This window comes from Trichechus manatus, unplaced genomic scaffold (genome assembly GCF_000243295.1).
Source record: "Trichechus manatus latirostris isolate Lorelei unplaced genomic scaffold, TriManLat1.0 scaffold00065, whole genome shotgun sequence".
NCBI classification, from domain to species: Eukaryota; Metazoa; Chordata; class Mammalia; order Sirenia; family Trichechidae; genus Trichechus; species Trichechus manatus.
Genome location: NW_004444001.1, coordinates 4,853,513 through 4,867,118, shown reverse-complemented (window position 1 = coordinate 4,867,118; position 13,606 = coordinate 4,853,513). Strand labels below are relative to the sequence as shown.

Genomic DNA, 13,606 nt, shown 5'->3' with positions numbered 1-13,606 from the left:
GCTTCCTTAAAAAGCTAGAAATAGAAGTACCATACTATCCAGGTATCCCGCTCCTTTGAATATACCCTAGAGAAACAAGAGCCATCACACGAATAGATATATGCACATCCATGTTCATCGCAGCACTGTTCACAATAGCCAAAAGATGGAAGCAACCTAAGTGCCCATCGATGGACGAATGGAGAAACAAACTATGGTATATCCACACAATGGAATATTACACAACGATAAAGAACAATGATGAAGCTGTGAAACCTCGTATAACTTGGTGGAAGCTAGAACGTATTATGCTGAGTGAATTTAGTCAGTCACAGGACAAATACTGTATAGGACCACTATTATAAGAACTCAAGAAAAGGTTTAAACAGAAGAAAACATTCTTTGATGGGTACGGGGCTGGGGAGGGAGGGTGAGGGTTATTCACTAACTAGATAGTAGATAAGAATGATCTTAGGTGAAGGGAAGGACAGCACACACTACAGGGGAAACCAGCACAACTGGACTAAACCAAAGCTAAGAAGTTTCCTCAATACAATCAAATATTTTGAGAGACAGAGTAGCAGGGATGTGGGGTCTGGGGACCATGCTTTCATGGGACATCTACGTCAATTGGCCTAACAAACCTTATTGAGAAAATGTTCTGCATCCTACTTTGGTGGGTGGCGTCTGGTGTCTTAAAAGCTTGCAAGCGGCCATCTAAGATGCATCAATTGGTCCCAACCACTTGGAGTAAAGGAGAACGAAGAACACCAAATACACGCAAGGGAAGTATTGGCCCAAGAGACAGAATGGACCACATAAACCAGGACTTCATCAGCCTGAGACCAGAAGAACCAGATGGTGCTGGGCCACCACCAATGAGCGTCCTGACAGAACACAACAGAGGGTCCCTGATGGAGCAGTAGAACGATGGGATGCAGAACTCAAATTCTATTAAGAAGACCAGACTTAATGGTCTGACTGAGACTAGAGGTGCCCCGGAAAGCATGGCCCCTGGTCTCTCCATCACCCCAGAACTAAAACAGTTTCCGAGGCCAACTCTTCAGACAGGGATTGGACTGGAATGTGGGACATAAAGTGATACTTGTGAAGAATGTGTCTCTTAGACATGTAGATACAAGAGACCAAAGGGGTGGCTTCTGTCCAGAGGTGAGAGGGGAAGGCAGAGAGAGTTAGGAGCTGGTTGAATGTTCATTGGGAATCAGGGGCGGAGGGGAGGAATGTGCTGTCTCAGAATGGGGTGAGCAGTTGGGGTCTCATAACAATGTATGTTTAAAAAAAATTCTGTATGGAAGACTAACTTGAAATGTAAACTTCATTTAATCACAACAATAAAAAAAAGACACATACTTTTAATCATAAAGCAAAAAAAAAAAAAATGCAGTGTTTGGATATTTTCATATGGCTCCTTTCACATTTCCTTGGTAAGAGCCTATGGAATAGACTGTTGGATTTTTCAGGAGTTATTTTCAGGTGTCATATTGTATTTTCATAATATCAGATTCTCACCAAGGTAGAGCATTATGCCACACACACACACACACACACACACACACACACACACACACACACACACAAACGCTAGAGCACAGGCGAATAAATGCTGAATTAGTGTATTCATCCTCTCCCTTAGAAATCTCATGTTTTAGTACCGTTATCTTTTTTGCCCTACAAAACTTGTATGGTTGTTTATCTTACTGGAAACCAGGAACGATTCAAAGGTATTGTCTTTCTTTCCTCTTCATTTTGCGACTCCGTTACTTTCTTAGTCTTAATACTTAAGATACTATAAAATAAATAATAATAATTTATAGATTAAAAAAGAAGATATGTACGATGAACCTCTGTGATGATTTTAATGACGGCAATGCCTTTCTTTTGTACAGTGCTTTGTACATTTCAAAAATTTTCATAATTATTGCATTTGTCCTGATTGTCTTCTATTCTAAAAACTAATGACCCTATCTCAAATAATAAATATTTTATGACTAAGGGCAGGCAGCCAATATGTTACACTAAACAAGTTTTCTGGTTATAAGGGGATTTTCTTAATGCTGTAAAGAATGGCTTAATCAGAGTGATGGAGGGTCACTGTGCTTGCTTGAGTTAATTCACCTTTCTGTCTTCTGTGAGTTTGGCTGCTTCCATCTTCTGAGTACTGAATGATACAGAATTTTTTACTGAATGGCATTCTTCGCTCCTGTGTGTTTCATGTCTTACACACCCCTTTCACGCACCTGTTGAGCCATGAAACTTTTTCTTTAAGGTAGTGCCCTATGGAATATAATTTTTAAATGTCTCTTGAGAAAACCTAGCCAGAAAGCCTTGAACCTGATGTCATTAATATCTACAAACAATTTCTTTTTATAGAGTGACTTTTCTACATGGAGTCTTCATGTTTTAAATGAGAGATTTCAATAAAAACCTGCTTAGGAAAAATAGTCAGACTTTCTGGAGATTTAGGTAGGCTTTTACTTGCTTAAGAATATGACTTTTCTCCCATAATCAAGCATCTGAATGGATCTTAAAACAGGAAGTATTGCCTGTTTGAAAGAATTCTATTTCCTGGTGAAAGACAAGGGTTCTTTATTAAAAACCTCTAAATCTAATAACTAACATTTTTATGATGCATTACAAAATGCTTCCATTTCCATTACATCATTTGATCCCTGCAGCAATCTTGTGAGGGAGGCAATTCTGTTTTCCTCGTTTTATATATAAGGAACTGAGATTCTGAAAGCAGTCACTGGTCACAGAGCTGGTGAATTGAGATCAGCATTGGACCCAGGTCTTTTGACACCAAATATGCTTTTCCTTATTTCGCATGACCTCTTTATAGATTTGACTTGATTTTCCTGACCAGTAACTAGAGGAGTAAGTAACCAAGAAGAGAATCAGAGAATGGTACAGTTGTAAGGGTGTTGGTTAAGATGCTCTTTCCATATAACCTTAGAGAGGTTAAGTGATTTACCCCCAGGTCACTTGCCAATTAGTGGCTGAGCTGGGATAAGAACCCTGAAAAAGGCATCAAAGACACGTATTATATGTGTCTTTTGAAACCATACTTCTTTTATCAAATGCCTGAATATGTCTTATGGAAGCTTGGGGTTCTTTCATCTTTAGATGAAACTTGAATTAGAGCTTTCTTATGAGCTCTCTGAGAAGGCTGACCTAGTCCTTTTATCTCTGTGTCTAACATTTTATAATTGTTCAGAAATATTTGTTGGATGCAGTAAAATGTTAATTTCTGATACACAGTCCCAAAGCAATACTTAGATACTTTGCTACTATCAAGGCTATTGGTTTCTCAAGAACAACAGCAGAGACACTCAAATGCTCAAATTTGAATATTAGATCATTCAAACATCATCTGAGCTTTGATAGAGCATTTATTTAGGTTTTACCTCTTGTTCAATTCCATATATTTGAGTCCACACACAGTTCAAAGAGGAAAATTGTCGAAGTTATACTACATTATGACTTTTTATCTTAAAAGTACAATTTGTAAACCATTCTAATGCATGTCAATACTATAGTCATAGGTCAAGCCATAATTTTACCATTTGTTATTCAGTTTTTGTGTTCATATTTACAGATTTATTCCATAGATGAAGATGAAAAATTAATACCTAGCTTGGAAATTATCTTACCACGTGATTCGGCAGATGGATTTGTAAATAATAAGCGAGAAAACTACAAATTTAGGTAAGTTTATCTTTCTCCATTGCTTCTGTTTTGTTATTGAACTAGCTCTGGTATTGGACTGATGTCCACTGTGAAGTCATTTGTACTGTTCCTTGTGGAGAATGTAGTGTGGTTCCCTGTCTCATTTAGCAGACAGAACTCAAATTATCTTTTCACAGTTGGGCCCAAGGTTGAAAAGAGGGTATATTTCTGTATCCAAGATCATATTCCAAAATCCCAGCCTTTCTTTACTACCTCTGTTTATCTTGTCTTGTCCTTTTTCCTACTTGACGCACTATAGTTCAGCACTTACAGGAAATTCAGTGCATGGCTAAGCTTTATAAAGATAAGAATTTAAGGAACAATATGTGTGCTGTACTGGGGAGCTTTCACTATTATGTAAATGATACATGAACCTCATGTGCACTTATGTACATTCTATATCTGTGCAGCCCGTATAGTAGTCACAATCCACACGTAGATCTTGGGCACTTGAAATGTGGCTAGTCCGAATTGAGATGTGCTGTGAGTGTAAAGGAGCCCTGGTGGCACAGTGGTTAAGCGTCCAGCCACTAACCAAAAAAAAGTTGGCAGTTCAAATCCAGCAGCCGCTCCTTGGAAACCCTATGCGGCAGTTCTGCTCTGTCTTATAGGGTCATTATGAGTCGGAATCAACTCGATGGAAATGGGTTTGGTGGTTTTTTTTTTGTTTTGGTGAATGTAAAATACATCAAGGATTTTGAAGGCTTAATACGGAAAAGAAATGTAAGGTATCCTAAGATGTTTTTCATAGTGAGTACATAGTGGAGTGATAATATTTTCCATATATATTAAGTAAAATAAAATATTAATTTCACCCTGTATCTTTTTGTTTAATGTGGCTACTAGAAAATTTAAAATTACGTATACACTCACATTTAGGCATCGTGTTGTATCGGATAGCACTGAGCTGTATGGTTCAGGTGGAAAGCACCAAATGGCAACCTCTGGATTGTCGTTGTTGTGTGCTGGCAGTCAATTCCGACTCATAGCGACCCTATAGGACAGAGGAGAACTGCCCCTTAAGGTTTCCAAGGCTTTTATCTTTACCGAAGCAGACTGCCACATCTTCTTCCTGAGGAGTGACTGGTGGGTTTGAACTGCTGACCTTTCGGTTAGCAGCCGAGGGCTTAACCACTGCACCACCAGGGCTCCTAAGGATTATCATTAGTGCCTTTGATCTGAATACTCTTCTAGTAGTCAGGCCTTGAATTTGGAGATTATGGTTATTTCATACTGTCTTTATTCTCCAGTTTTAGATGAAACCATTTCCTTTCTTCGCTACTTTAATTTTTGGAGATGTTTGAGTCTGAGTTAAACCTGTATTTGACCTCTGGCCCAGATTTTGATGGTGGACTTCTGGGTCCTGCTGAAGGAATCCTAATTGCTCTCTTGCGTTTCTCTCTAGGCTGTGTGTTACATAGGCCCTGTTTTGAGACTATTCCTGCCCCTTTCCCCTTGGATAAAACCATTCTAGATACTTCATGTGATTTGTGTCCCTCTTTTCTTTTAAATTACTATTTGCTCTTAGTTTTTTGTCTCTTAAAGAGTCTTTTTCAGTCTTCACAACTCCACCCTTTGTCTGTCTCTCATGTATGCATCTTTCCCCCCACCTCCATCCCTTCTTCGTATCACACCCCCTGTTACAATAAGTACAAGCAGGAATTGCTAGTACATGTTGCATAGTAAAGGCAGTCCTCACCTAGTCTTTGTGACTCCCCAGTGTCTTTCACTATATCTTGTAGGGAGTAGGCTATAATTAATGCATGAGGTACTTTTTGTGAAGGGAGCATTCTCCTATTGATGTAAGCATGCTACATACCTTAGTTGCTGTGACTTCAGAACAGCTGGCTTAGACCGGTCTTTATGAAGCAACAATTTCTGAAACATTTTATTCAGCATGATTCTATTTGATTATTAAGAAACAATTGACCATGTCTCTGTCTGTTGGCTTTTTCCGAAGTAGTCTTTGAACTGTATAGATATAAACAGAGCTCATCTAAACATCTTCTATTGAAAAAAAACCATTTGCTTATTTTTAAATCTCTGAATTATTCTTTCTAAATCTCTGAATCAAAAATATTCATCTTAAAATTTAAAATAAAGAAATTAATAAAATACATGTACATATGTTCAGAGATAAATATTTAAACATCTTAAAGGATGTTTTCCCCTCAAGCAAATTCATTTAATCAATAAATATTTATTGAACACCCACTGCGTGCTGTTATAGAGGTCAGGAACACAGCAAGAAACACAACAAACTCCCTACTCTTATAGCGCTTACAATTTTAGTGGGAGGAGAAAGACAAACAGATAAATAAGTAAAATATATTGTATGCCAGAAAGAGCTAAATACCATTATAAGGCAGGGGAGGGGACTAAGGAGTGCTGGAATGCAGAGCGGAAGAGGGGAAGGATGGCTGCAATATTTAATAGAGCAGTCAGGGAAGTTGCTACAGTAAAGGTGACATTGGAGCAAAGACCTGAAGGAGGTGAGGAAGCCAGCCACTCAAATATCTGAGGGATGAGAAATCCAGGCAGAGAGAACAGCAAGTGCAAACTCCTGGAGATGGGAAAGTGGTTGGCATGTTTGAGGAATCCTAGAGGGATCTGTATGACTGGGCGGAGTAAGAAAGGGAGAAGGGAGAAGAAGATAGGTCAAAGAAGTAGCAGGGGGCCAGATCTTATAGAGCTTTATAAGTCATCGTAAGGACTTGGGCTTTTTCCCAAAGTGTGACAGGAAGGTGATGGGGGGTTTTGAGCAGAGGAATGAAATCATCTCACTTACATTTTACCAGGCTCACTCTTGGGGATATGTGGGAAACAGACTGGGGGCAGAGGCCAGAGAGACCAGTTAGGCTATTTCAGTAACCCAGGCGAGAAATGATGGCAGCTTAAAGCAGGATGGTAGCAGTGAGAATATTGAGAAATAGTTGGATTTGGATGTGATGTGGAGGTTAGAGCTGATAGGATTTGCTGATGAGTTGGATATAGAGTGTAATAGAAAGAGAGGAGTCAAGATGGCCCAAGAACTGAACATTTAGAAGGATGGAATTGTCAGTTCCTGGGGTGAGGAAGACTACAGGGAGAGCAGGTTTGGAGAGAGAGGAGATCAGAAGATGCTAATCTCCTCTGAGAGTAAATGGATTTGAAATGGATTTTAGAAAAAGTTATACGACTTCCTAATAAATGAAAGGGCCTTGTAGGAATCAAGAAATCTAAGTTATGTCACAAAGCATGTTATTGATTAGCTTCAGGAATGTCAGTAAATTACTTTGTCTTTGTGGGCCTCAGCTTCTTCCTTTGTAAAAGATTAGACTGAATTCATTAAAATCCTGTCTAACTCTGTGATTTTATTTTTCGTTTCAGTGGTTTTCAGAAGATTGCTGATCACAATGCCTTTTCAGATTACTATGTAACTACATTGTAGAAAACGCAGTATTTTGTGATGATGATATTTGATGTTTAATACGCATCATAGGATTTACTGTAAACATTGGTGCTAAAATCTTCACTTCCAGAATGTGTGGGGAAAATCCAAGGAACTGAGGCAATCTCGACTGCTTGTAGTTGTATTGCCTGTTATTTTAAATAGTAGAGGATGTCGTTTTTCCCCAAGAAATTCAATATGCTTTATAGGTATTGTAATAAAATTACATTGTTGTCAAATTTAAAGCTTGTTAGAAGTGCCCGGTACATGGTAGGCAGTCGATACAGGTTTGCGAAATGAATAGATCAGTTAGTGAATGAAAATCCTATAATTAATTTTGGATAAAGTACCTTTCAGTATAGATTTTGTGTTTGATTCAGTGCCTTGTTTAAAACTCAGCCATCTCTTCGGTTTAAATCAAATCAAGCTCACTGCTGACGATGACCCTGTAGGATAAAGTAGGACTGCCCCATAGCGTATCCAAGGCTATAAATCTTTACAGAAGCAGATGGTCATATCTTTCTCCTGTGGAGTGGCTGGTGGGTTCAAACTGCCAATCTTTCGGTTAGCAGTCGAGCACTTATCCACCAGGGCTCCCTCGTTGGTTTACAGGGTAGTATATGTGATTCTATTGTTTAAGAAAGAATGGCTAATTCTAAGGAAGAATGACTAATTGATTCACTTAGCCATTACCAGCCTGGTAGAGAAGCAAACCAGCCATATCATCATCCTCCTCAAAGGCACTGCTAAGAGTCTGTGCACAGACATCATTGTAGACAATGCTCTGAGGAACACGTGGGCAGCCACAGCCCCTGTTACGTCAGTATCCATATCTGAGGCTCTGATACACTTTTAGGGTTTTGAGGAGTGTTCTGGGTACAACGAACACTCGGTAAATACTGCTGTCTAAGATACAGACTTGCCTGCTAAGTGACATAGTATCCAGAGTATTTTAGAATCTCTCTTTGTATACGCTTTCATTTATTTGCTTCTCCAAAAAAGGGGGGGCAAGGGGCTTGCTCAGCGTTAGGAATCTTTTGAAGTTCGTATTGACTAAAGACAATGGATTTCATTCCATTTTATATTTCCAGTCCAGCTCCAGACATCCTTCTGAACTCCTCAGTAGTGAAAATGGTCCCACATTTTACTTTTTTCATTATTTTATTTATTTTTCACTTACATAGGCAGCCACATTGATCAAAGTTTCCTAAGCCACTCTGAAAGCTACTTAGGACAAGTGTTTGTTTTAAAGTTTTTACTTTAAAGTTTTTCCCCCTAATTTTTATTTTGAAAATTTTAGAATCTGCAGAGAAGGTGGAAGAAGAGCCCAGTCAACACTCATATGCCCTTTGTGAGAGATATGTCAATTATTAATATTTTACCTCATTTGCTTTCTGTTTCTCTCTCTCTCTCTCTGCCTTCCTTCCTTCCTTTCGTCATCGTGATGTTTTCATCAGGGCCATACTGACTGGTAGCAACTTACCGCACTGTAAAAGAATAGGTTGTATCTTTCCTACCCGAGGTATTCCACTGTGCTGTGATCCTGTACTAAGCTAAGTCAGAATGGTCTTGCAAGAAGAATGAACTTGACACCATACCACCTTCTCACATCCCTAGCCATTGCCAATCTGATACAGACTTCTCTGTGCAGGGCGTATCTATCTTAATTTACATGTTGACTTTTTACTAGTGGTCAACAAAACAAAACTAACAAAACCATCCTGAGAATTAAGTGACCAATAAATATTAAGATACAGTGCCTAATTAGTGGAAAATACATCTCAGTGCAAATTTTTAAAAGTAAGTTCAATAATCATACATTTCACAGTTGCTTTCTTTTCTTACAGGTCAGACATCAAGTTCTTTGGCTGTTTATATCCTGTTCCTGGGTTTCCATTTCGTGCAGTTATCTAGATTTGAATTTGATGCCAGTTGTAGACACTGTCCCTCTTGAGAACCAAAAAAACACACAGTTTATTATTTGGTTCAAAGCGGCTGCAGTTTTTCAGAGGGATTTATTGTGCAGATCTTGTCAAAGCAATACTGTTTACCAACCATTTGAGTACAGGAGTACAACAGCACAGTGTGGCTGGGACTACAGGGCAAACATTGTGTTAAGTTAGGTAAGCCCAGTGATGTAAATATGGGGTAATTTACAAAGCAGATAAACAAGATTTATTAATCCAGTAGTGTTTGAAGGCTCAGCTGTGACATAACTATCATTTTAACATTTGCAGATTTCAAAGAATTTTTGATCAGGATGCAAAACAAGAGGCCATTTTTGAAAGCATTGCTAAACCTGTGGCTGAAAGGTAGGATTTCCCATATTTTGTTCAGTGGCTTAGTGATTTTTCATCTTGTCTTCAGTTCTCAGATAATTGTGGTAATGTGCATTAGTATATCAATTATGTACTCAGGCTGCAGGGCATGTAATAATGACAGTGTCAATACCTTCTATTCATATACCCCTTTAGTGTTTTACAAATGACTCATACTTATGTTATTTAGATTCTGAGCCTCAAAACAAACTACTGAGATAGAATAGCTATTGTTACTCCCATCTTAAAAGGTATGTAAACAGGACCTCAGAGATTACGGGACACTCTTCAGGGTTGTGGGTCTATTCTTCATAGAGTCTTAGATGGCTTTCTAAGTGTTAAGACCAGTGCTCTTTCCTCAGTACAGTATTTCAAACATCGTTAGATGGTGAAGGATGAGGTAAGCAATTGGGAGGCTTAATGATGGTTGGCCCAGGTTGACTCTACCGTAGTATAATAACTAATTAGCCCTTAGCTGCGTAGGTCCCTTTTGTTTCTGTATAACTAGATAGTTCCAGGCTGCTGACTGTTAGAACCAAACTCACTTGAGAATACGGAATAAACCAGAATGCAAATTTACTGATATATAATGGCAAGGTATCCTCAGGAGCAGACACACTGATAAACACACTCTCCTCTTGTAGGGAATCTATATGGGAAACTACCACTAATAATAAATGGTCCTGGCATCATTTGGATGATTTTAGTGACCTAATAGACTCCAGATATACCCATCTTCATGATGAAAATAAAAAAAATGTATCTGCAAAATGAACCCATTTTTCAAGTCCACTAATCAGTATATCCTTCCCCTTGGACATTGCTGAAAACACATTGCCACATTTTGTCTCTCAAACTCTTGTTTTATGAATCTTACTCAAGTCTTTTAACACAGTCCTCACATGGATAAAATACAATCAAGGAGGCTTACGCTATTTTAGTTATATTCACAATCCAATATACTTACCTCTAATATTAAATCCAGGTCTCCTTGATTGGACTCCAGACGTTTCTAAAATTCCCTTCCCTTTAGTAATCATTTAAGTTCTATCATTTTTCAGATAGCTGGTCTCATCTGTTTTATTTGGAAACTTCCTAAAAGCTTTCAGGGAGAGAACCTTCCTTTCTGTTTCATGGATGCCTGGTTTTTCTTTCCATTATTGCCTATCTCTCCCATCTCGATCCCACTTCCCCTGCTAGATACTGCCATTTTATCTGCTCTTCTTTACAGAAAATTTCTTTGAAATGGTTGACTGTATTTACTGCTCCAGTTCCTCTCTTGAATCCTGCTCCTGTTAGGTTTAGGCCCACCACTCCACTGAAATTGCTTTTGTCAAAGTCTGGTATGGCTTCCGTTTGCTAAATCCAATACCGGTCATTTCTCAGTCTTCATGTTATTTGTTATGTCAGCTATTTTGACACAGTTGATTACTCTGTCCTCCTTGAAACACTTTTTTCATTTGGCTTCTAAAGCACCACATGGTACTGGTTTTCTACTTACTTCACTAGCACCTCCTTCCCAGTTAATTTACTTGGCTTTAATTGTATATAGTGCCCATTTGCTCTGCCTAGAACTCTCTTCCCTCAGAAATCTGCAAGGTTGCTTCCTCTTGCAAACTTGAGGTTTCTTCTAACATGTCACCTTCTCAGTAAGGCCTTCCTTTACTACCTTGTTTGAAATTTCATCCCCATCCTGCTTCCCTGTTTTATTTTTCTCTATCATTCATCACCATTTAAAATACTGTAATTAGTTTTTGTCTTTCTTCCTCCTCCACTATAACAAAAGTTCCATGAAGGCAGGGGATTTGTTTTGTTCACTGGCTAGACAGACACCCAACTCTATGAAGACAAGTGCAATGTCACTACAGTCACAAGTTCTTAATGAAGGACCGCTTGGAGCAGAGCTTAGACCTGTTGCCGTCAACTCGATTCTGACTCATAGAGACCCTATAGGACAGAATAGAACTGCCCCACAGGGTTTCCAAGGAGCACCTGGTGGATTTGAACTGCCGACCTTTTGGTTAGCAGCTGAACTCTTGACCACTGCGCCACCAGGGCTTCCATCATCAGCCTAGGTTCCCTGAAGTTAGGCTCTCATCTACAGGGTTAAATTGCATCCAAGTACGTCCCAGTTCACGTCTTGGGAGGAGAGCCCTTAAGTTCTTCTCTCCCAGCATTAAATACTAATTGGACAGCCATGTCTACATACCAAACAGCATGTAGAGAGAGTAGGTAGGGAGAGGGAGACAAAAAAGGGGTAATAAAATGTTAAAAAAAAAAAAGCCAAATCCAGTAGATTCCTACTTATAGCGACCCTATAGGACAGAGTATAACTGCCGCATAGGGTTTCCAAGGCTATAAATCTTTATCGAAGCAGACTGCCACATCATTCTCCCGAGGAGCAGCTTGTGGGTTTGAGTTGCTGACCTTTTGGTTAGCAGGCAAACCCTTAACCACCACGCCACCAGGGCTCCTTAATAAGAGGTAAAATGTGGTAATAAAAGTGGAAGGCTCCTTTCAGGGAATGGTTATTATTTATTGCCCCAGTTCAGAGTTGGCTAGATTTACTGGTGCCAGAGAACAACCCTTCCTTTTTTATCCCACTAAGGGTGGTTATCTCCCCATAAAGCACATACGTACTTTACGTCCATTAGTAGTTATTACGTCCATTAGCAACTAGGGAGAACATGAGGAAGCAATTATAATATAGCACACCTGTGAATCCAGCAATAAGATGTCAGAAATTAAAGGCAAGAGCATTTTGATCCTAGCAGCTCAGGTTGGTCTTAGTGGATCATATCTTTTGTCAATAGGACATATTCCTCATTGTGTTTTAAATGTTTTTCTCCTTTAGTTCCATTTTCCCTGAAATTATTTTTGCTGGTTGTTGTTTTTTTTTTTTTCTGTTAGACCTATCTGGTTTACCTTTCTTCATCTCTTCATTAAATTTCCCTGTTACAATTTGTTTTTAAGTATGGAGCTGGTAAATAGAATATAGCTAGTTACGCCTTTTTAGCCAAACCCTGATTCCTTGATCTTTAATGGTGACTTTAAACTGTATTTATTATTACTGTAACAGTATGGAGCTATTCTGCCTATCTTATTTTTTCCACTTATCATAGTTTCTTTTTTTTTCCTTGCTTGCTTTATGTTAGTTTGTGCTCTTTTGTTTTGCTGTGCTACTATTCCATCTTCTCTCTCAAGTTGTATGCTTCTAGTGGTTATGCTTGTAGTTTACATTCAAATATTTAAGCTTATTTATATTTTTCTCAGTGTCTAAATTTTGTCTATATTTTTCTATATCTTCCCCCTTAACAAATTAAGAACCTTAGCATACTTTTACTTTGCCTCTCCTAATCCCCCACCATTTCCAGTGTTGAGGTCAACTGAAATTTCATTCCGTATTGTTATTTATCATTTTTATTATCAGCATGTATTTAAGTTTAACTGTAAGCTATGATTTCTTTGCCTATCTCTGTTTCTTGTACTCATGCCTATTTTTTAGATTCCTTTTTTTTTTCAGTTTTTTATTGTACTTCAGATGAAGGTTTACAGAACAAATAGTTTCTCATTAAACAGTCAGTACACATATTGTTTTATGCCATTGATTAACAACCCCACGACATGTCAACACTCTCCTTTCTCGACCTTGAGTACCTTTTTTTGGTGAAAATATACATAGCCAAAGTTACACCATTTTGAAAGTTTCTACATGTGCAATTCATTGACATTGATTACATTCTTCCTGTTGTGCTGCTATTCTCACTATCCTCTTCCAAATTATTCCATCACCATTATCTTCAACTCACTCTCCCCTAGGCTTCCCATCGAAGCTTTTGATTTGCTGTTGTCAATTTGATCTCACATAGATAATTTTTTTTTTTTTTTGGACCTTAGATGAAGGTTTGCAGAGCAAATAGTTTCTCATTAAACAGTTAGTACACATATTGCCCCATGACAATGGTTAACAACTCCATGACATGTCAACACTGGCCCTTCTCAACTTTGGGTTCCCTATCACCAGCTTTCCTGTCCCCTCCTGCCTTCTAGTCCTTGTCCCTGGACTGCTGTGCCTCATTAGTTCTGTTTTGTTTTATGAGGCTGTCCAATCCCCGGCTGAACGGTGAACTTC

At 38.6% G+C, this 13,606-nt stretch overlaps 1 protein-coding gene across 1 annotated transcript in view; it reads left to right on the top strand.

Moving 5' to 3' along the window:
- The window catches only part of KIF6 (kinesin family member 6), a 499,202-nt gene that overhangs the window by 15,083 nt on the left and 470,513 nt on the right, over nt 1-13,606 (top strand). Inside the window, exons 2-3 of the mRNA XM_012556417.1 lie at nt 3,596-3,705; nt 9,394-9,468. Coding sequence (XP_012411871.1) covers nt 3,596-3,705; nt 9,394-9,468 — 185 coding nt within the window. The remainder of the gene's footprint in view (nt 1-3,595; nt 3,706-9,393; nt 9,469-13,606) is intronic.